This window comes from Bombus vancouverensis, chromosome 9 (assembly GCF_051014615.1).
Source record: "Bombus vancouverensis nearcticus chromosome 9, iyBomVanc1_principal, whole genome shotgun sequence".
Classification (NCBI taxonomy): Eukaryota; Metazoa; Arthropoda; class Insecta; order Hymenoptera; family Apidae; genus Bombus; species Bombus vancouverensis.
The window spans coordinates 16,833,596-16,856,727 of NC_134919.1; the positions used below are offsets into that span (position 1 = coordinate 16,833,596).

General features: G+C 35.3%; 4 protein-coding genes and 1 long non-coding RNA gene across 12 annotated transcripts in view; 1 reads left to right on the forward strand and 4 right to left on the reverse strand.

The window, feature by feature from the left end:
* Positions 1-1,028: 1,028 nt before the first annotated feature.
* Eb1 (microtubule-associated protein RP/EB family member 1) lies at positions 1,029-7,275 on the reverse strand. Of its 4 annotated transcripts, none has more exons than XM_033338137.2 (7): positions 6,796-7,273; positions 6,061-6,352; positions 4,335-4,566; positions 3,963-4,007; positions 3,327-3,415; positions 3,046-3,201; positions 1,029-2,949 (listed from the first exon to the last, which is right to left on the reverse strand). In XM_033338137.2, exons 2-7 carry the CDS (start codon positions 6,325-6,327, stop codon positions 2,881-2,883), a joined length of 858 nt encoding a protein of 285 aa, XP_033194028.1. In that variant the 5' UTR covers positions 6,328-6,352; positions 6,796-7,273; the 3' UTR covers positions 1,029-2,880. The 4 variants fall into 4 exon arrangements, with proteins under 4 accessions (XP_033194028.1, XP_033194029.1, XP_033194030.1 ...); XM_033338138.2 differs by lacking the exon at positions 6,796-7,273 and adding an exon at positions 6,628-6,762; XM_033338139.2 differs by lacking the exons at positions 3,963-4,007; positions 4,335-4,566 and adding an exon at positions 5,400-5,664 and having other exon boundaries at positions 6,796-7,275.
* Positions 7,276-7,437: 162 nt separating this feature from the next.
* On the reverse strand, positions 7,438-9,961 carry LOC117158848 (spermatogenesis-defective protein 39 homolog). Its single transcript, XM_033338195.2, has 9 exons — positions 9,701-9,961; positions 9,470-9,626; positions 9,157-9,338; positions 8,946-9,082; positions 8,850-8,877; positions 8,642-8,786; positions 8,325-8,566; positions 8,057-8,233; positions 7,438-7,983 (listed from the first exon to the last, which is right to left on the reverse strand). The coding sequence occupies exons 1-9, from the start codon at positions 9,773-9,775 to the stop codon at positions 7,858-7,860; spliced, it is 1,269 nt and encodes a 422-aa protein (XP_033194086.1). The 5' UTR covers positions 9,776-9,961; the 3' UTR covers positions 7,438-7,857.
* A 254-nt stretch (positions 9,962-10,215) lies between these two features.
* Positions 10,216-12,197, forward strand: LOC143303138 (uncharacterized). The gene is made up of 2 exons (XR_013059154.1): positions 10,216-11,466; positions 11,533-12,197. It is a non-coding gene; the product is annotated as an uncharacterized LOC143303138 (long non-coding RNA).
* Positions 12,198-12,583: 386 nt separating this feature from the next.
* LOC117158858 (uncharacterized) lies at positions 12,584-22,220 on the reverse strand. The gene has a single exon (XM_033338213.2). The coding sequence runs from the start codon at positions 22,218-22,220 to the stop codon at positions 19,260-19,262; it is 2,961 nt and encodes a 986-aa protein (XP_033194104.2). The 3' UTR covers positions 12,584-19,259.
* Positions 22,221-22,257: 37 nt separating this feature from the next.
* Positions 22,258-23,132, reverse strand: part of Ptp36E (protein tyrosine phosphatase 36E) — a 108,334-nt gene continuing 107,459 nt past the window's right edge. For all 5 annotated transcript variants that reach the window (XM_033338223.2, XM_033338220.2, XM_033338218.2 and 2 more), the window contains 2 exons: positions 22,653-22,997; positions 22,258-22,397 (listed from right to left, as the gene is read on the reverse strand). In XM_033338223.2, coding sequence (XP_033194114.1) covers positions 22,317-22,397; positions 22,653-22,997 — 426 coding nt within the window. In that variant the 3' untranslated portion in view covers positions 22,258-22,316. The remainder of the gene's footprint in view (positions 22,398-22,652; positions 22,998-23,132) is intronic.

Below are 23,132 nucleotides of genomic sequence, written 5' to 3' on the forward strand. Positions count from 1 at the left end.
ATAAGTGATACGTTAATGAAAACCTTAATTATATTCGTAGATATGTATTCTCATTGATGGGCATTAGTGTATATATCGTTGAAGAATATCAATCGTATGAATTCAATAATTGCGAGGGTACGAATACTTCTGCGACTCGCTGAATAACATGTACCTATTTCTTTCTAAATGATATTTTTCTGCGTGGCATATGACAAAGAAGTGAAATAAAAAATGAATCAGAGAAATATGATTTACAAACTAAGATATTATGGAATAAATTTATTATATGATGCAGGTTTTTCTAAAAAATCTTGCGGATTACACAGCTTCTTCGTATCATTCTGAATAATATAGAGAAAAAGATAATTAAAGATATTTTTCATTTTATTTATTAGCACAATTGAAACAGTCGTTGCAACCGCAATTTGCTAGCAAAATTGCAATTCTCATTTATTATATGGCATTTTAAAATTTGTACATATGGATTACACATTAATTTATTTTTTCGCGATGGATGAAATTAAAAAAAATTACCATTTCGAACATAGAGATAAAAAGTTATGTCAAAAAACTTATCGACGTATTCGTAATTCTTAATTCTTTTACGCGTAGTTCGTTATCTACCTTATAAAATACTCCCATTTCTCCTGATACACTAAAATTTTAATGGTATAGATATTATTGATAAAATCAGACTTATAAGGGCACAAGAAAAATTGAAATACTAACAAATGAAGCAGCATGATTAACTGCAATAAATTAAAAACACTTAGATCTATGATATACATATATATATACTACAGCAACAATACGACAATGTAGAATTTGAAACATCACAAATTGACCCAAATAAATTCTCAATATATGTGATGTCAAATATTTTTAAAAAAGCAATATATGACACATATTATATTGTAAATGATAAACAATCGAAAAGTAGTATCAAGAAATATTTTTTAAATATTTTCTACTTTAATATGAAATCTTAATATGTGAAAATTTCAATCCTCATACTCAAAGATTAAAAAAAAGGAAACCATGCAATGTTGAATCCTATTAAACGTTTATTACCTCACCATTAAAATTTCAAATTTTGAAGCACATTCTCGCGATGGCTCGCTATATACGCACACATAGAGCAATAAACCTTAGCGCAAGTTAAAGTGCGTCGTGTATCTTTCGTCTTTTTTTATAGTCGTTACACTTAATTAACACGAGCATTATTATCCTAATAGAAACGATAGTAACAATGATCGACGCGTATCTTAAGATTTATATTCGATTAATTCTTAAGAGAAAACTAAAATATGTCGAATGCATAATTTGTCGTTTCTGTACGATGGATTTTGAACCTGACGACTTCAAAAGACATACGTATTACCCAGCCATACCATGGCACGTAGCAAATTATTCGCATAGTTTTCGCTTACGTGCTTGATTTTCCCTTTCACTCGTTTCCTCTCACTCAATCCCTTTCTGACCATATAATTTTACAAATTTTCTTCATTAGCTTTTCTTTTTAATTCCTGTTTTTTTTTTACTTGTGTTTTATCTTTTTATTTTTTCTCTCAGAAGCCAAGCGTTTCCTCGTACTTGCAACGTAATTCGTTTATCAATTATGTCGTACTGCTCGGAGATACACTTTGCGTTTGCTCTCTAATAATTCGAGTATTTCCTCTGTAATCTCAAGTTTATCGCTGGTTTTTAAGGCCATTCTCGTTCTGAAAGACGGATCGTGGAGATGCGAAGACGATTGTCGTCTTACTCGCGTGAAATAAATATTTCTGCAAAACCAGACAGTCAATCCAATTTCCAAATCGAACGATCGTTCGCATCTCCAAAATTCAATTAGCTGGAAACAGAAGTGAATATCATCGTCGTTTTTACTTGTAATCATACTATTTCTCAAGAAACATGTGTTATTCGTGTTTCGTTCAGTTTTCTTTTTCTTTTTTTTTTTTTTTTAGATTTTAGATCGCAATCGTATCTATGAGTTTATAAATTATACAATGATAGCATAAACTATGATCTTCCATTAATTAAAAAAAAAAAAAAAACAAGAAAGAAAGAAAAGAAAAAACGAAAGGTGTGTATAAAATTTGGGGAATTCAATTTAATGCGTTTCAAGAATCAGTTTCGACATATTATATCATATATCGTATTTCACATCTATGATCGGTGAAAAATTAATGGTTTCAATTGTTAACAAATAATCGATTGTATCATACGCATTGTGTCGCAATTGCACAAGGTAAACAGGTTTGAAACAGTTACACTATAGATTATGCGCTCATAAAATACGGTTTTCAAAGAACTACAACAATGTACGAAAAGGACAAACCGACGAGATTTCACCTATTTATCGATAAAAACAGTAGTGCATTTACAAACAAAAACACTCACACGTTATTGAACATAGTTAACATAAAATTACTGTATAACAAACTGGATTCAGATAGTCGTCGAGTATCTGCATCCAAAAATATTTTTCCCTTATTTTCTTTTTTTTTCCTCTTCATATTTTGAGACTTATCGATGTTCAAAGCTCTACCGTTATTTTTATTACGATAAAGAACTATGACAATATATGAACTGCTAATTCTGTTTTTTCTTTTCTTTGACCCTTAATAATTACTTGTCGTAGAGTACAAGTTATTCAAGTGCATTTATTTAATGTACTTTCCTACCCTAATTATACGTGCAAATCTTTTAATGAACTCTCGGTGAAAACGTTTGTAACGAAAATGAAAAGGCGGAAATGCTTAAATAGCTATACAAAGTAGCTTATCAATTATGCGAAGGGTACTGATACTGGCTCACAAATAGATAATAAACTGAAACGCACTTGGACAATTTGCTGTCGTACTTTTTATAATGATTGTACAAAAAAAAGTGAAGTTAATATTCTTCTTCGTCATCTGGCGCAAGACCGTCTCCTTCCAGTTCTTCTGGTGGTGCAAACCCTTCCTGCATAATCAAAGAAATAGCAACAACGTAACATAATGTAATTTTATAACATGATATCAGTTATATGTATATGTGTCATTGAAGTATGAAGTATACCTCTGTTGCATAAAGGACTTCTAAGATTTTCTGTACTATTGGGGGAGGATCTCCGTTATCACAATCTTGGCACATAACTTCGATATCACGTAATTTCCCAAAGTAGAAATCTCTTTCTTTCTCCAGCCCATCCAACGACATTTTTAATTCCATCAACTACGAGAAATTATTATAAATAGTATTATGATTATAAATAATAATATATAATATATTATATATAATAGAAGTATATTAAATATTATATAATATATGAATTATAATATTTATGGTTTGCCGCATACCTGGGCACTAAGTTCTTCAACTTTTCCAGATTCGACACGATTTCCCACGCCTGTTTTCGCTTGCGGACGATGAGCCGGAGCTTTGTTAACTAGATGCGAAAATTGATACATTATTTTTTAAGTCACTTGTCGTTTTTATTCATAATAATCTCTACAGATGCAATATGACATTCATCGTATTTACAAAGATATTATGAATCACAAAAGAATTATATACACTTAATAACAAATCTACTTTAATATTAAAATAATACTGTGTGGATGTCCTTACAACAAGCAGTGTAACTATACTAAATATAAATAATAGAAGCATGATCTATACAGTGAACTGTACAATAAAACAAGATAAAGAGCATGCATTAAGATGATTATTCACAGTATTTATGATTAGCAAATAAATAAAGCAATATCTACATGATTTCTTAAACAGTTAAATGAAGGATGGACAACCAAAATTATAAATCTTCCCTTTTTTTTTTTTTATTAAATTTAAACTACTTCTTAAACTACTCCCAAGAAACGTCAGAATTCTAAAACAAGTTTGTTGGGTAAGATACCCTTTTTTAAACCCTCCAAAACCTAAAGAAATAAAAGAAACGAGCATAAAAATATTGAAGACAAAAAAAAAATAATTACTAGACTTGACGTTAGCTGTAGGTACAGGAGGCGAAGGATCCTCACCTGAAGCGAAATATTTTTCTCATGTTATTAGGACACACAAGCCCATTGTCTTTTCATGTTTGCAATTTGAATTATGAAAATATTCGTATACAAAAAAATAAGTAAATATTTGACTATATATCGTATCTTTTGGCAATTATATATATTTTTTAATTGTTATTTTCAATTAAGCAAAACCAGGCCATGTTGATTGTAAATTAGAAGGGAATCAATATGTTAATTTTCTCATTATTCTTAAAAATAAATTATTTTTGGCAAATGTTCGCGTTATTTTTAACAACGCAACTTCAAATGATATAAAAGAAAAAAAGTTGTGAAATAATGTACCAATACGAGCGGCCGGTTTAGTCGAATTTACATCACGTGGTGTGGTGCGTTTTGCATTAGTGCCATGCGGTGCATTATTTCCACCACTACCCATGGCTTCTCCTCCTCTCATAGCAAGTGCATCGTATGGCTCTGTTCTGGAGTAGTTTGCATCGAAAAATTTCTTGAACCATTGTAAAAATTCAAAGTTGTCTTGGAACCTGCCTTTCACCAGTTTATCAATTGGAACAATCTGCAAATGATTGCAAAAAGCATGTGGAACAAAATAATAAATTAACAAAAAAATTAACATAAGAAAAATGTTTTGACGATATTAATAATTTCTATATATGAAAACTTAAAACATGAAATAAAAAAGTTAAAATAACAAAATATAATAAAATAAATAAGGGGAATACAAGAATTATTAGAACTTTATTTTTAAACTGTAAATTTATCAATAGAAAGACCTGATATTAAATTATATATAAAATTAAGAATTATATGTTATATTTAACAGATTTTAATCAAATTATAAATTGTGTATCACTTGTTATACATCAACAGAGATTGTGTTCCCTAGATACAGTATGAAGATTAAAGAAAGTCCAGTCTATTCTATTCTCCTAAGACAATCTGTTACCCCCCACTTGAGTGTATTTATAGACTGTTAAAAATAACAGTCATGATACCATTCTACTACTGTAGTAAATAACTGTCTTAGAAATTTTATTCATATGTTGATGATCATGAATAACAAGCTACTCATAATTAAAGCATGTGCAATATCTTACTATTGTAAAACTAAATATAATGGAGAAATAGATATCTGCTTACATATAAAATGGATAAATAATAAAAAGATATTGTGCTACAAAATAATTTCAATCCATTTAACTGTACACTTGCATGTGATTAAAACTGCAAAAGCAAATGGTGCCTTCAACTATACTTTATAAATGCAATTACATATAATCGTAATAAAATTTGATGTAGCATTTAATTAGACAATTTTTTAAATAATATAGGTAAAAATATATGACATGCAAAAAGCAATACTATTAAATTGACACCATATTGCTGTACCCTGTTGACGAGGGGCAATGTTACGTTGCTGCGTATGCTTTTGTTGCATTTGCATCTGCTTTGATTGAGGTGGTAAAGGTACCAGTTGAGGATTTGACAAATTATGGGTTCCATCAACACCAGAACCCAATGGTGTACAACCACGAGCTTCATAAGCATCGTAATCACGGCCATCATAATTTGCATCAAAGAACTTCTTGAACCATTGTAGAAATTCAAAATTATCTTGAAAGCGGCCTTTTACCAATTTGTCCACTGGTATTACCTGAACCATTTTCATAACAATTGAATTATAGTTTTATGTTTATTGGCACTTTGTACAACACTTTTCAATGAAGCAACATAATTCCATCTATTGTCAGAATATCTTGTTTCATTACTTCAGCTTACCTTGACACTAGTGTCTTATTTCATTATCTATATTAAACTATTATATTTTCTAAGTTTCCTAACAAGTAAAATCTTATAATTATAAATAATGCTTTTTGTTTTGATATTATTATTGTCAATCCCACATTTTCTGATCAAAATTAATGTCACACAGAATACTAAATGTTAAAACATTTCAACTTTTGAATCTTAAAAGAATTCTCAAAAACATTAAAAATCTTTTACTTAAGATTCTCATTGCATAAACTTCATATAACTTTGTATTACTTACCTTATCTACATTCATCTTTTTGAAACCACCTTGCAAAATTTTGAAATTCTGTATGTATTCATGCTCGAGGTTAGTCTTGAACTTGACCCTCTTCAATGGAACGCTTCCAGGGAAAAGCATATCCATGAATTGACAATAAACAGCTCCAGTACATAACTCTTCGATCTTGGTAAACGATGACTGCAGACAGTCATTTACCCATGCCAACATATCATGTCGACTCAGGTTTTCAGTTGTCACATTTGTTGCATAAACATTAACAGCCATATTGGTACTCTTCTTTTAACGGTAACTAAAACATAACGATTCAACAGATAGGGAAAAAACATGAAACAGATTGTAAGTTAGCGAAACTGTACATTATCATTATACTGATACAATGCAAAACAGATATAATACATAAAGAAAGAATCAAGTTCTAAAAGCCCAGTGGCGAACACAGTGATCTAATATAACAAATTCATTAGACGATCGAAAAACGATCACTGATATTATTTATACGATTGATCTCGAAGCAGACTTAAAAGGAATAACATTCCATTCACTTTTTTGGCTCGAAACACTGACCGTCGACATATTCGGGGCTCTTTCTTCGACATGCCACGACTTTGTGCTACGCATATTTTTGCAAGATGTAACAGTAGCAACCGATTCAAAGCATAGAAATGTAATTAAATTTTAATATCTTTATCCTTTTTTCGACCATTAAGATGCTGGAATGGTATAATAACTTACCAAGTATCGCGGAAACACCGTAACACCAATCGGGAGTGGTTCTCCGCACGTAGATGACAAATGTATACTAGATCGTTCAAACGCGCACACGACTGAAACTTCTAACGGTTCCTTCGGCAACGATTGGATGATGCACGTGTACTGCACTGAATTTCATCCGAAAAATAAGCACGATTATCACGGTGATCCTTCTTTTGCGCTTTTTACTGTACGTATTTATTTTTACCGCGTATCCGATTCAGCTATTCCGTCGAATCGACCGCGTAGCAACAAAAATTTCATGCGTGTGTCAATGGAAATTAACAAACGAATATAACCGCGATCCAGAGATTTCAGTCGCCGGCAGGCGAGTTCGTTGCTCCGAGATACGTTCAAAATCGAAGAATTCACGATATCCGTTAACAGAGAGTAGATAAAACGTTTAATCCTGACTCACAAGGTGTGTGCCATATCGCGAAGCTAATCTTTGCAACTCGCCAATCATAGCGGTCTTCTTGGACAAAAGCGTTGAGCGGGCAATTATCATGAATTTTGCTATCGTTCGATCATACAGAATTGATATTTTTATCTTCAATATTCTTCGAGAATATTTGAAATGACATAAACGAAATACGCTGGTTATAAAAAGTATTTGTAGTCACATTTTTCTTTTTTTATTTATTGTTTATAATCACATTCACTGATAAGGCAGGTTTTAGCAGGTATCAGTGATTACAACTACATGTATTCTATAAATATATAAATATTTAAATAGTATTTATATGTATAATTTGGTACAGTTATCTTAGTTTTTTTTATCAGATTCTACATTTTATTTTCGCAGTACTAAATTTTTAGTCATACGGAAGTATTACCAAATGATATTTAATATACTTGGACTTGATTAATTGGTATATAATTCTGCAATAAATACACTGATATACAAATATTTTTTGTAGTCGCTGTAATTTATATATAAATATACTTTATAAGGAAATTAGTAAAAATTAATTGTGGAAATGTATAGTTACGTTTTTCGGGTAATAAATATTTAAATACAGTATAATATAAATAAAATTAGTTTTAGCTTTTCCACTTAACCGATGGCAATCGTAACGCGCTTTCCGCGTAAAAATATTCTTCGGATTGAGGTTGTAATTTTGTTTTATATTCCATTAATGCCGTACGATCTGCTTGTTGTACAAGTATCTATGAAAAAGATATAAAATTCATAATACGTCAGTTTTTCTTAGTGCCAATATTCGAATAATTGTACACTTACATCAATTGCTATTCTAAAACAATGCATATTTTTTGACAATTCCAATCGCCTCTCTATATTATCGACATATTTTAAGTATTTTTCGAGAACCTCGAAAGGTGCACTATTTTTATGCAATATCTTTAGTACATCTTCGATAGGAAGATGAATTTGCAATTTTTTGCTTCCTAGCCATCCCTAGTATTTACAAATTAACAATGGTCTTCATTATCCACTTTTTTATGTCATTAATTATTATTAATTTACAAAATTTTAATATAAAACATGCCTTTGTTACAAGTAATCGATCAACATCATCCCATTCTTTAGCTGCTGCTTTAACTTCTAATACAACCTTTTGATACTGTCTAGGAGACACATCATGCTGTTGAGATAAAATTGTAGGAGACATTAATTTACCCTCTGGCAAATCCCAGTGACCTTTACACGCGTGTTTTAGACAGTCAAGAACTGATGAATTTAGTTCAATATCTTCATTTCCATCGATTACTTTTGCTACCATTTGCCATTCTAATAGTATTAAAAGATATCTACTTAATATATAATTTATCAAAATTCTTGAAATTATACTAGAAAGATAGTTACCAAGTAACTTTATGTAGGATTGGACAAATAAAGCTTCTTTACAATCAGTTAAAGTTGAAAATTGTGTTTTATAACTATTTCGAAGTTTGTTTAGTAATCTATCAGGATCTCGAGTATTTTTTATGATAATGTGTAAAGTTTTCATCTAAAATAGGACGAATTTACTGTGATTTTGCAGAGTTAAAAATTTTGTTATATCAAAACTTACAGCTGCATCCATTGGTTGTCCTAGCATTCTGTAAAAATGACAAATTAATTAGAAATGTAGAAAATAATATAGCAATATACATAGTGCAATACATACGTTAAAATGTCTATAATTTCATTTATTTGCATTCTTATGGAGAGATATCTTATATAAACATTGACAGCATCTGGCCTTTCTGCTAATATTCTCTGAACTAAAGACCGTTTAAGAGTTTTTGTAAGGAATAAAATAATCTAAAACATTTATTTTATTTAGAGTATGTAAAATATTTTAAGGTACTATGGAAATTGTAGAAACCAAAAATTACTATTAAAATTGCATTTCCATCACCACTTATTATCGCTGCATCTAATAAGGTAGTTTTACTGACAAGCGATTTATATTGTTCCAAAGAATATGGTTGGCCAAGTAAAATTTTTCTAAGAGTAATATCTGGTTGTAGACCTGTTGTTTCTGGATGAAGATTTTGGAATTTATCCGTAGCTAAAACTATGAAACGTGAAAGGTGCTCATATAATATATGTCTTTGTTTTTGGTATCAAACCTATCAGTTAATGGAAATAATGAAAATTCAAGCAACTGCACCAAGAATTGATTTATGTGTGATTTTACTGACGTACTGCAAGAAAGTGTTTTTTCTGAGATAATAGATAACATAGGCTTAAGTGGTTGATAATCATTAGTAGATTTTAAAGATCCGTCCGCAGTCGACGTGTTGGAGATACCAGCCCATAATTTATCTGTATCGGTCTTTGATACTCCAAACAATTGATCTACCTGTTATTTAATATCATTAATTGTTGGTTAAAGTGACAAAAAATTACTATCAATGGCAATTTTGTGAACTCAACCTCGTTATTTTCGAAACAGAAAGATCGTTTCTCGCTACTGTACCAAAAATCTTCATCATCTTTAGTAGAAGTCATGATTTCAATTCTGTCTAAATAATAATATTTATATATTTATGAATTATTACACTGAAACATCAGATATTAAATCATAGACGACGTATGACACAAGTCTAACATCTTATTATTATTTATGGAACCAGAGAGGTGAGTAGGGAGGTCGCCGATGAGCGTGAAAGAAATTCAGCCAAAAGTACATTCCGCAAATTACCACCTCTAGCGGTCAAATGGTCGTACTATACGCACATTTCTTCCTTCGATGTTTTTGGTGGGAGAAACGTCCGTACGCACGGCGAGAGGAAGATGTGCATTTGTATCATACTCGTATATACCATCATATAAGCAAATTTCGACACCGATATACCGAAACCCAAAGCCTAAGGAAAACTGTCCAAAAATTGAGTCGTGACTAGTTGTGAAAAATCAACATGAAAGACAAGAAGATTCCAGTTCTATGAATATCTCAGACAGAGACAGAGACACTCTGCTTATTTCTGTCTCGCAAGAACGCGAACTATATTGATCTTTCAAGGTTGATATTTTGCGATTAGACACGACTCAATTATCAGACAGTTTCCCTAGCGAGTGTCGAGACTAGGATTAGAATTTTGTATTTAACGCCACCCTTCGGCGAAAGCATCGAAGGCACGGTCGTATTTACAGGTTTAGGAACTCCTGCGGTGGTGATATTTCCAGATTTGAGGATGGAAAGTTTCTTGTATTGTCCAGCATACATAGAGCGCTGATTTTGAATAGTCAAAACAATTTCAACAAAGTAACACATGATGGAAGTAATGAAATGAATTTTTTATAATTTTTATAACACTTTATAAGAAGGTACACATTGTTTATTCACAAACAATTCTATTTAAGGGCTTTAAGTGCTTTAAGAGACACAAAATTATGGTCTTGTGTCCCCTATTGTTTTGTCCAGTCAGAGATGAAGAAAGAGTGCTCATGCCCATAGTTCTAATTGTCTCACAGTATACCATGTGGTGAAGTGCTGAGGTCAATTAAAGTTAGGATATACAAGAACCTATGTATTTAAGTTTAAAGTTAGATACTTTCCCTACTTTTTTATTTTTACCTTCATTTAGTTACATTTTTTTATTTTTAACTTTTTTAGAATTATATTTTTACTAACATCATTATTAATCATTATTAGGCGATTTTATCATTCTCTTGTCTAGTTATACTTGTCTATTTCGGATAGAAAAGCAGATATGAACTTTTCCGTAGAACAATATAGTTAAATAGGTTCTTGTAGCGTGAAACTCTTTAGGTTCTTGTCTATGCTAGTGTGCAATCAAACAAGACAGATCCCTAATTTTATAGGTTCTTGTAAATGCTAGCTTTAGTTGACTTCAGCACTTGACCGCATGGTGCAGTACTAGTCTGAGAACAACCAGGTTCATAAGCGTGAGAACTCTTATTTCCTCTCTGGTTTAGTCTGCAGCAATGCTGCTGGTTGTGGATTACAAAAACAGTTTGCCGCAGAATCGTTACATTAAATGGAACTTTGCGTCTTAGGTTATGAAATACCGACCTGTCAAAAATTCAGGATGTTTCTTACATCCTCTGCGATTTCCTACGGTGAATATAGGAATCATCACAGACGACACGCCAGTAATTACGTCACCAGCAATGTACGAAATAGATGTGATATTTGTGATGCCGATCTATCGTTGTTCTGTATTTGACTCCTGAAGGTATGCAAATGCGAGGTCTGTTGTTACCCCTGATATCAGTAAAAGGAAAGTTACGCCTGTACATAGGTCACTCTCTCCGCTACGGCAAAAATCAGAATATAAAAGGGTCTGTATCATTGGACTTCGCGGCTTTATTTTTTCGTTACGTAATTTCTTGTGCGTTACTATTTCCATTGAGTTATCAATTCTTAGCGTTACCATTGTGTTATATTAGTACATTTCATAGCATATAAGATTTCTGACAGTTGTATCAGTCTAACATCCTTTATTACCGAATATAAGATTTTAAATTCTTATTAATAGTTAAATATTCTATTAATTCCTTAATTTTATTTCTTTTTGCCATTGAGCAAGTAGAAACAAGTCGAAATTATAGATCCGGTATTCGGGAATTTGAATCGTAGGAAGGATCACCGCTCGCAACTCGTGGACGATCTAACAATGAGAACATCTGCACGCTGTTCAAAGCACGCCATTCGTTAGCCATAGATCTTGTTAGTTCCCTTTTCTGTGAAGTTAGAGGTTAGGAAGTACGTTATTTTTGTATATATCAATTATTTTTAAATAGAACTAGGAATAGAATCGAAATTATTAATTTATAACAATATTATAAGACACACAGCGTTATTGAATTGTGTTATATCAATATTAGTAATAGAATTATATGATTTGTATAATTTATCTATCTTGTACATTACTAAAGATTTGAATAAACGTTTATTTAAAGGTAATCAACCGTTTAATCATCTAATGGCCTGTCCAGCGATCCTAGAATGACTCATCCCAATCCTTTAATGAGAAGTAGCATGGAGGAACTTTGTAACAATGTTCTGAATCTCGAAATTCGAAATTTGTTTCTAATATTCAATTAAACTTTTAAATGTTTCTTCATTCTTCAAGAAAAACTATTTTGTAAGCTAGTAGAAAAATATGATTTTACAGAAGCTGGCACATTCTACCACAACTGTAAGATATTTTATAAAATGTATTTTGTAACGTGAGTTTTTCATCGAAATATCGCGATATGTATGTCATTACATTGTAAATTATTAAAAGTAGAATCACGATTAGACTGTGGATTTTAAAAAGGGGGTGGGGATAAACGGAATAGCCGCAATACAACATACGATCTATTTATTATTTACAACAATGTACCAATGTTACACAAAATGTACCACATCGTGTTTTTATTTAAATCACTTATCACACAATTTACAAAACGTTGCTCATTCGCTCGCCATTTAATGTCAGTTCGATAAATGGATTGCATTTAGAACTCGTTCTCAACGTTTTTTCATGGCATCTCGTACTTTTTCGGGCAAAACGATGCACGGAAGGGAGAAATTGCAAATATGACAAATTTGGTGAAAATGAGTTCTTGAACGCTTTAACGTCTTGTGCTTTAAAAAATTCATCCTGTCACTTGATTCGCGACAACGTCGTTCCTTTTCTTTCTATTTCGCGTTGCAATCTCATTTTACGTGTATCGCTATATTATATATTATAATTACGTGATATTAACAATGCAAAAATACCAATACTCTTATTACAATCAAATTCACTCGAATCTGATTGATAATTATATCTAATAAAAATTAATTTCTCTTCACTTTTGTGACGAACCCGCATTACAAATTTTCATTTCGTCGTAAGCGGTTAGCCAGATTAGCAGATTAGAAAATTTATGCATTCGTCGTGTGGTGACAGTCAGATTTATGAAATTCATTTTTGTTTAGTGGAACTTTTACAAATTGTACGAGTATGCTATATTCTTGCTTCGTTCGTCATTTTTCGAAAATTATAATCAAAGTGTTTGTTAATTAACAATAAGAGGAACGACGCTTACAGAGCGGGACGAAGTGTTTTTTAATTTAACTTTATTTAAGCGATGTATGATATCTTAAAAAAAAAAAAAAAAGAAGACGAAGGAAAAAATATTTAGACGAAGATTCTATTGACTCGAACAGAGCAGTAGAATGTAAAAAATGTATTTTCTCATATATACGAATTGCAATCAGATGTTTCCCGCTACTCGAAGAAAAATAATGTCCCTTTTAAGAAAAAGAAAAAACGCAGAGATACGTCGTTCCTCTGTTTTACCGCATTTCTCTCTTGTTTCCGTATTTTTTAATTCTTTGGCATTTACCATAGAAATAGGGATTTCTGCACCTTACCATACACGTAAAACGAGACGTTTAATTTTATTGCCAAAAATCGCACACGAAAAAAGAAAAAGAACTATCATCGTCTGAAAGACATACGCGTCCAAAGTTCCGAGATTCGGCTTGTGAATTGCGCGCGTAATTTAAATACTCGAAGCTCGAACGATACGTATCTTCAAGTCTAGTACATCTTGCAAGAGATTCGTTCGCTTAGAATACAGTTTCAATTGGACAACATAAACATTCAACATTTAAAAAATCTAATAAATCTGTACATGCTTTCAACGAGCTTGAAAGAAACATTAAACGTTAGGTCATTTCCATCATATTGTCGATTAGTCCAAGTATTCGTACGTTTATGTTTCAAAAGCATCTGCGTTGTCTCACATGTGCATTCATATATTATCTTTCTTTTACAACAAATAAAATATACTATATATTTTAGTGTAACAACAACTATCCAATCATTCGATATCAAAATCTTTCCCGTTTTTATAATACCACACTTCGGTATTCCACTTTCCCTTGAAATATTAAAACATTAGCAACCATTCGGCCAAACAACGATAGAAAAAATTCGTCAGGAGTAACGAACAAAAGAAAAAAAGAAAAAAAGAAAGAAGAAATCCTTTCTTTTTTAAAAGAATCTTCGTTATTTTTTCGTAGCAACGAAGCTCGATAAAATCTCCAGTAAAATGCGATAGAATAATCGAATAAAAACAATCTCCGATTGATTGGGGCGTAAAATCGTTAAAATTCATTCGAGCGCGAAAATTTCCAGCGGGAATAAGAAAATCGTACGGCTAACTTTCTAATACGGCCCATAAATTCTTCTTCAATAAAACTTTAAAAGTTCATGCATGCGACCGTGACGAATGGACGTGTTTAGGGTTTCGTTCTCGGCCGCTAAAATCTCGCCCGCGAGAAAGAAACGTACTTAGTTTAAAACCCGAATACAACGATCTCTACTCCTCGCGAATCTTTGATCTGTGTCTTTTAATACTTTAGAACGGATCTGCGTGCTTTTCATCTACCTTGCGTTGCTTTTATTCCGAATATCTACGATTCGATTTGTCGTCCATTGAGGCAAAATTCATTTTTCATTTCTGGTCCTCTGTGCCTGACATAGATTATCCTTAAGGAATATCCTTTCTATTTGCTAATTCTAAATAATCTTTTCTCTAAATTTTCAGCACCAGAAGTATGGAAACTTTTCATTTTGAAAATCAAATTTCAAGACCCGAAAGAGTCGATGAAACTTTGTTCGATGATTTTTAGTTAGTTTCCGAGATTTTTTTTTACTTTGTTAAAAAAAATTCTTTTCTTCGTAATTATTAGCAGAATACTCTGTGTCTAGATTCCCTTGATATTCTTCCAAATTTATATTCTTCTGCTACATTACGTGATCCTTAAATTTCTCTCAAACAGTGCAGCATCTATTCAAGTCTTTCTTATAAATGAAAATAACTTTTCTTCGATTATCATTCTCAATTTCATCCGATCTTGTTATGGCAAAGCAAAGGATGTTCTACATAGACAACTATATACGTAGACGAGAAGCACGCGTTTCTAGCGGTACGCACACAGACGAAGAGCATGGACAGCCGATAAGATGGACGGATAGCTGTTCTGATGTTCCTCTCACTTTTTCCAAGTTAAGAACGAGTCTGGACGATTTATGCCCCGAATTAGAACGCGAACCCTGCCTCACCATGTTTTTTGATTGCACTTTGTCGAACGTAAACGATGCGCATTGCACGGGGTTTACCGAACAAGAAAATCGTGAATTATGTTTCATACGAGCAAGTAGGTACTCGTTGCTTTTAATTCTAACAGATTCGTACGAATCGATCAACGATACACTTTACCGTCGTATCAGATAAGAAAAATCTTAACTCTGATAACGAATGAAGTTTCTTCGCGCAAAATGACCGAATTTTTATAATTAAATTTCTATAATTAAAAAGAAAAAAGACCGAGCAAACAGAGAAGAAACTATATTATTCGATTATTTCACGAATTATTCTCAAAAGTCGGAGAATAATCAAAGAAGCTAAGTTACCACGATCTTACGATAAAAAATAATAATTTCAGGAAAAGATTCCTTAATCGATCCGACGATTATCGCAGAGACGTTAAAATAGCAAGTTTCTATGATTTTCTAAATTTCAGTACGTCGAAAGAAAAAGGGGTAAACTGGCGGAGAAACAACGAGTACCACGGGTGGATAGTGATTTTGAAATAAAATTACAGTCGATGAGAATGCGTGTACGTGTAAGTACCATATACGATATCCGCTCATATAGGTACACGAACGTGTACACGTAATCTGCACGAGCACCTTCACCTGTGCAATGGACAATTCGCGTGTACTTGTTACACGCGCGTTTAAACACCTACGATCGTGTGGATGCGTCCGCGCTCACGTAACGATACAGAGCGTTTTCTTCAAAATCTATAATTCCTCGAATCGAAGACGATGTTTGAGCTCGATTAATATCTGTTCTACCGACACTGCGCGAATTTTCTGCTCTCTTATTATTCTACTCACATACACATTCGTTTATTATATATACGCATATATATATGGAGGATAATCCATAAACCACGATCACTTCAAGTATACTCCGTTTTCGATAACGAAGAAGATAGACGGCGAAGGACGACGATTTTTACAACTTTACGAAGGCAAATGTCTCGCGAGATGAACTCAGGTTTACGCGAGTCCACTCGTCGATTAAAATTCGCTATAATTTCAGCTTTCTCGCGGTTGATACTCTGTAGCTAGAATTTTATCGGTTTATCAAAAAAGACATTGTTATCTTTTGTTATCGATGGTTGCAGTTTTTTGGATGAGAAAAGCAATGGTCAACAATCAACGTAAATAAATTAATTATTCGGTATTAATATAATCGTATGGCGTTGATCGCTTAAAATTTCACATTGAATTGCAAACGTGGCATTTAAGCATTTCTATATGCCAATTGAATCGATTGAATATTTAATTGCGATAGATCGTTCCTTTTGTAAATTATATTTCGAATAACTTTTCAGCCTATTGGTGTCATCGGCATTATGGATATTTCTCCTTTCTCTCTCCTTAAATATAAAAGAGATATTTGAAAGGATCGTAATAAGTGGACCATCCTGTACATCGGTTAAACAAAAGGGCGCGACGTACTTCACGCCGCGTACCACATTGACAGAGTTTCTCTACACTTAGAATACGTTAAGAATCTTCAATTCGGGGTTTTATATACTTTACGTAAACCCTCTGTATAAATATATGTATATAAAAGTAACTCCATAACATACAATAAATCGTATCTTTGTTTGGCACATTTCGTCAACTATAGGATCCGTACAAGTACACCTATTTAGGTACACATACGCTTCTATATATATATTTATATATACATACGCGTATACACCACGTGGCAAGTATATATATACATATATACCAACTCGCTTTAGTCTCTAATAGTCATATATATAATATATATATATATAGTATATAGAATACGTACAAATATTCCATCGGAGTAACGATAGTATGTACCACCTTTTCTTTTTTTTTTTCCTTACGTGTCATTGTATTTTTTGCCTGTGTGTGTATATATATATATATATTTATATTTATATATCTACATTTATTCTTTACTTTCCGTATTATTCCATTGAGTGTCGTTTATCGATCCTATCTACCTCTAGAAAATTATAAGAGGAACGTAACAATCTGTTATTCTCCGATACAATATAATATATTACGTTTTTCTTTACGTCGTTAAAACGTCACGCGCTTCGCCGAACAGGGAATAGGCTTGGCAAGCGTGGGAGTTGCACTCTCTCGCGAGATTCCCTAGTCTCTTCTGTTCACGATCGTCCCCTTTAACTTCGTTCAGATTAGCCGAGTTGCCCACGTTCAAACAATTCGAATTCAAGTAAATCGAAGTTTGCTCGCGGACGCGAGGATTTTACGCCATTTACTTTCTTCTTACTAGGACAGCTTTAATCTCCATTGAGGTGATTTTGCCTTACGTTATACGATATACATCACAGGATAGATTACAAATTACGTTTACAATTATACTTATGGATTTTACAAATTATGTTTATAATTATATAATTAACGTTTCATTTACGTACGCAACTGCTCCCTCCTCTACTTTCCATTAGAAATATTCATCTAAAGACAAATTATCGAATGGAAAGTTAAGTAACTCGACTTGTACGAATTCAAACTTAAAGTCTTATTACTGATCCGTCGAATTCAAGCAGCATAACTAACTTGAACGAAGTTTTTGATCCAAATAGATTTTCGAAAAGAGTACAAATTCGCGTTTCTATGTCATTCTGCTTTCGCATATAATTTCGGAAGCTTGGCGAAAGTTTCCTTTTTCTCAAAAATTCGTCGAAGAGCATTCGTGATGCGCGTAATCGAAAGCACAACTCCATGGACCCATTCAGAAAATCCGGCCCGCAGTCGGAATATATATTATATATTATATATATATTTTTTTTTGTGATTTTTTTCTCTTTTTTTCTTCATTTTTACTTAATTATCGTTCGATAGGATTCTTCGTAATTCTTTCGCTTAATCTTTTCTTCGTTTTTTTGTTTTTTCTCATTTTTGTCTAAATAAATATATCCACGAACAAGGCACTGCTCGACAGGCGGAAGTGTGCGCGCGACACCGTTTTTTCGTCGTTGTCGGATGTTCGGATATAATACACTGCGTGGAAAATTTCGCGTCGATCTGTCGAGCTTCTTCGAGCCGTTTCCTATCGCGAAACGTCGGGTAAAAAGTGGTCGGGATGCGTTTTTAGAATATTATCTGCGTAAGTGTGAAGCACTGACGACTCTCGAGCCTCAAGGAAATTCTCTCCATCTCTAATCGCTTGCATCTTGGAGAAAATGGACGTTCCGAAAATCATAACTTTATTGAGAATCAAAAATGTAGATAAGTTCTTCTCGATAGTTTCCTAGCAAATATTATCGTCCTGCTTTTATGTACTTTTTGATTGCGTTTGTCGGTAAAAGAAAGAAGAAAAAAGAAACGAGAGTTGAATTTAAGTTCGTGTGATTATCCCCAAGAACAACTGCGAACGTTGATTGCTATTTTCGCCCTGATAGAAATTGAGAGCGAGATAACGGCGTGGCAGTACACCAGGCCATGTTAACCCTCCTGATACTCGTCGTTTCATTTTTTATAACACATTTGTTATTTATCAAATTAAATTTATTCTTAACAACCGTGGCGGAATCGCTGTATTTAACGATCAATAACCAGAAGCACTTGTCAGAATTCAGAAATTCCTCATAGATAATCATCTTTCAATCTTATTGGAACAACTTATTGTTATTATGATCACTGTTAAAAGAAAAAAGAGATTTGTTTAAACAGCGAAAAAACAGTACTCGAGAATTAAAGATGGATTCGGAAGCAGTCTACAACCACTCATATTACAATTCTCCAAATCTCCAAGATCAATCTCACTATCCATGTTTATCAGAAGAGTTAAACGAGACCATCAGATTTGCCATTATTCTCGGCTCGAATTTCGTTCAGAGTGAACGCCAAACACAGGACGTCGTCAGAGAGCGTTTCGCCCACTGGCAGGTCGGCGTGCGTTATAAAGGGAAGCACTTGGTCCGTTTCTGGGCAACGGTGGATCGGCAGTCGACCTTAGAACCTAGGGTGAAACTCTCCGGCTTGACCGTCTCCTCGACAGAGATCTTGCCGAGTCGCTTTTTTACTCGGAATGGCGTTGATCTCGGGGATATGATCTCGTAAAGATCGCTAGTCCTACCCTGAATCTGAACCCTACCCTTCGGACTGCTTGCCTTCTGATCGATAGGAATAGCGATATCGACTTCAGCGCAGTGATTCTGGCTCATATTCTTCGGAACGTTTTTCTCCGAGTCGCTACCGCGCTCTTTCTCGTTAGTTTCATCGGATGGAGTGTTGAAAACATCGGAGGAATAGCTTTTGGAGTCGCATATCAACGCTACATTCGAGTAATCGACCGCTTCCTCAACCTCCGAAGGCAAATTCCTGGCAGAAGCCAAAGAAATAGCTCTAGCTTCTGGTTTCTGTGGTTTTTCCTCGTCGGCATAGTCCAACGACAAACACTTCTTCTCAAACAGAGCCGGGCCAGGAATTCCTCCATCGGACTCCTTCGTTTCTTCCTCTTTCTCCTTCTCTTTTTGTCCATCTTCCTCTTGCTTCCTATCAAGCTGTCCTTCCTCTGTTCTTTCTAGGGAATTGATCACCCTCGATGGACGGCGAATGCTATTTTCCCGTTCAACAGACAGACAGAATTCCTTGTCAGTCAGCAGAATACGCTTAGGCTGTCGAACTGGTTTTTTATCCAGTTCAAGATCCTCTTTCTCCCATGACGGAGTCTTTAGCAAACTTTTCACCTTTCTTAGCTCAGTCAGCAGGTCCATCGTCTCTTGTGACGGTTCGTGGAAGATCCTTCTCTTTGGTCGCCTTATGGATGAATTAGTATCCGAGTCCTGATCACTAGGGTGATCTATTCCCTGTTGTTTCTTCAGTACAGACCTAACTGTACCTCCATGGACTCGTACCACTTCGTTCTTGCTTCCCGAAGTCGAATCTGTTTCCATCTTAGCGGGAGTCGAACTTACTGACTTTGACGCTTCGTCTGTTTTTGACGTAGGATCCTTGGGACTTTTGTCACGAGCATCCGGCACGATGTTATTCGCTTTTAGTCGTTCCTGTTGCCTTCCAATTATGCTCTGAACATTGCCTCTTGTGCGTCTTTTGAAGTCTGCGTACGTTTCAGTAGGAATTTCATGGTACTTAAACTTATCCTGAAGCTGTTTGAACGTTTCTTTGGAATACTCTTGACCTATCCTATGCGCCAGAGAATCCTCCGACGATGCTTCCCTAGTTTTTTCGACATGGTCTCTTTCTTGGTATCCAAGAGAAGCGATAGAGCGATCCTTGGACAAAAGATTATCCGAAGAAATGCCTCTTCTCTCAAACTGCGCCTGTTTGCTAGGTTTTTCACCCTGATCCTTGCCATTCCTGTCCAGCAGGTCCTCATACGTCTGTCTTCTGGTCTTCATTGGCGAATAAATATTTTTCTCCGATGAGTCAGCTTGTGATTCATTTTGATCTGGCAGAACGGATGAGATTGGACGTTTCACTGGCGAATTGGGAACGCTATCTTGCGTCTGTTCAACGGCTTGGGAGTTTTGGATCACCTTTCGATGAATAGGTGTCCTTGGTGTCGATGGATCTCTCTTCAGCAGCCATCTTTTTCTTGGTGAATTGTCCCAGCTATTAAGTTCTTTATCAGAACTGACACTTGCGTTAGTAAAAATGATTTCCTCGCTGGTCGTAACGCGACACATGAGCAATTCAGCTCCATTGCTAGCCCGTTCCTTCGTTTCCAATTTAGGCGACTCTTCCGTCGTGGTGGTAGTATCCAATGGCAAAGAGCTAGGCCCGGAGTCCAGGACATCGTCCAAAGAAGCACCTCTGAGAGGATCTCGAAGTTCCTTTACTTGCACAGTCGATTCTAGATCCTCGGTTTCGAACGAATACATCTTCAACAAAGGACCTTTAGCAGATCTTCTACGTTGAACGTCAAACGATTGCTCCACTCTCATGTTCTTCTGAATCCTTCTCTCTTCCGCCTTCTTCGTTTCCTCGGTCTTCGTCGTTGTTTCCTCCACGCACGTTTCATTCTTAATGCCCCACCTTTCATAACGCGGAGTATCGAATATGAATTTATCCAACGTCTTCGACGAGCCAATTTTGTCCAAGAAAGGTTTCTCCACCGCCTTGCTAGGCCCGATTTTCTCCAAGTAAGGCTTGCCTGTTATCTTAGGCGCAAGCTTCGCCAGGAACGGCTTGTCCTCCGTCTTCGAGATGCCGATCTTCTTCAAAAATGGTCTCTTCTTCTCCTTACCCTCTTTCTCGAACGATCGATCGTTTAATTTCTCGCTGCTATAGTTCGATGAGTTGTCGCTGCTCTTAGATCGCGCCCGTTTATTCCTCGGGTGTGGCGTTAACGGGGTCCTGGGTGTTCTCGGCGTGAGGGACGGACTGGGCTCCTGGTTCGGGCAGGTTTCGTCCAGCAGAGCGATGGCGTCTCTCAGATCCATGTACGCCTTCCTAGGTGCGGTACTCGCTGGACCAGGTCGTGGTACCTCGCTGTCGATGCTGCTATTCCTCGTGGACGTGCTTTCCGGCTTCATTTCCGTGTCCATGTGCGAGTACGAGGGATACGAGCTCCGATCGCCCATGGGCCCCGGCGAGGAATCTATGGTAGGGTAATCCTCGAGGTACCAGGGCGTTACACCGAGGTCTTCTGGTCTGGCCGCGGTACTGTGAGCCGGAAGCATCGGGATCTTACTGATGGCGCCTCTGTTGCTGCCAGAACCCGTTGACTGTTGATCGGTCTGTGTGGTACTCGAGAACGTACCAGATATACTGGCTATCTCGATCGGGGTGCTGGTTATCGCCACTTGCCGACGATAACTGGTACACGTGGCGAAATACGGAAGCGCCGGACGCGCCGTTTCGACGATGACGCGACCCTGGGCGCACGGGACCATTGGCTCCCCGTCCGCCGGGGCTTCCTCCGGAGTCAACGGCAGCGCCGCCCCGCGACCGAACTCAATGAACCACAGCTCGTCCCTCAACTCGCTTTCTCACTTTTTCTCGTTCATGTCCTTGTTCAGGTAGTGGAGCACGTAATGTAGCACCAGGTCGTAACAATATTTGTACTCGGTCTGCAACAGTTTCGAGCACGATTTAAATGATAATTAAATTGCTCGTAACATGAAAAATAATCCTCCTTTTTAAACGGAATCTTAAGACAAGTTTGACAGGTAGAAAATATCGACAATTTTGTATCGTACACAGATACTTGTCGTTCGATTTAAATTGATTTTTAGTTAATTTCTTTTTTAAATTTGGAACTCGCGACAGTTAAAAGTCGAAGAAGCGAATGTGCCGAGTAACTTGCTTCGCTTATAACCACTCACCATGTTCTCGACAAGCTGAGGTCTATGTCTGCGTACAGTTTTAACTGCTTGGAAAATGTCCACTTCCCCATGTTGAATCACTTGTTCTATACACGCGTTTGCGGCGCAATATACACCGCAACGACTTCTGCCATCTGGGGAGACCACAGCGACCGGTCCATAGTCGGTTCGTTGCCTCCACCTCTCCACCATATTCATCAACTCGACCAGACTGTTTGTCGACGTTGGAACTTTGTGACCCATAGGCCAACACGTCAGTTGGAACAACTGAACCGTCTTCGGTGGTGCTTTCACGCCTGCCATCAGCTCGGTCAGTGACACGATTTTCTTGTTTATCCTAAAAATCTATAGAACCATATGATTATTTTCTAGAATCTATCGTCCAAATCGTATTCAAACGCCGGTGAGAGATTGAATAAAAATTATATATTATATTCCAGGCGGTAGCCACTCGAGACTTCAAGAGTTTGAGAGAAGATA

Bases quoted from the DNA above. Each gene is read 5' to 3' on its own strand.
- Eb1 (XM_033338137.2), bottom strand. From the start codon at position 6,327: ATGGCTGTTAATGTTTATGCAACAAATGTGACAACTGAAAACCTGAGT. The intron at 3,202-3,326 runs GTATGCGGCAAA...AATTTCTCGTAG, and splicing joins TTGAAGAACTTAGTGCCCAG to TTGATGGAATTAAAAATGTC. The intron at 2,950-3,045 runs GTATACTTCATA...TTGATTATGCAG, and splicing joins AAGTCCTTTATGCAACAGAG to GAAGGGTTTGCACCACCAGA.
- LOC117158848 (XM_033338195.2), bottom strand. From the start codon at position 9,775: ATGACTTCTACTAAAGATGATGAAGATTTTTGGTACAGTAGCGAGAAA. The intron at 8,787-8,849 runs GTAAGTTTTGAT...GTCCTATTTTAG, and splicing joins GACAACCAATGGATGCAGCT to ATGAAAACTTTACACATTAT. The intron at 8,234-8,324 runs GCATGTTTTATA...TGTAAATACTAG, and splicing joins ATCGATTACTTGTAACAAAG to GGATGGCTAGGAAGCAAAAA.
- LOC117158858 (XM_033338213.2), bottom strand. From the start codon at position 22,220: ATGGTCCCGTGCGCCCAGGGTCGCGTCATCGTCGAAACGGCGCGTCCG.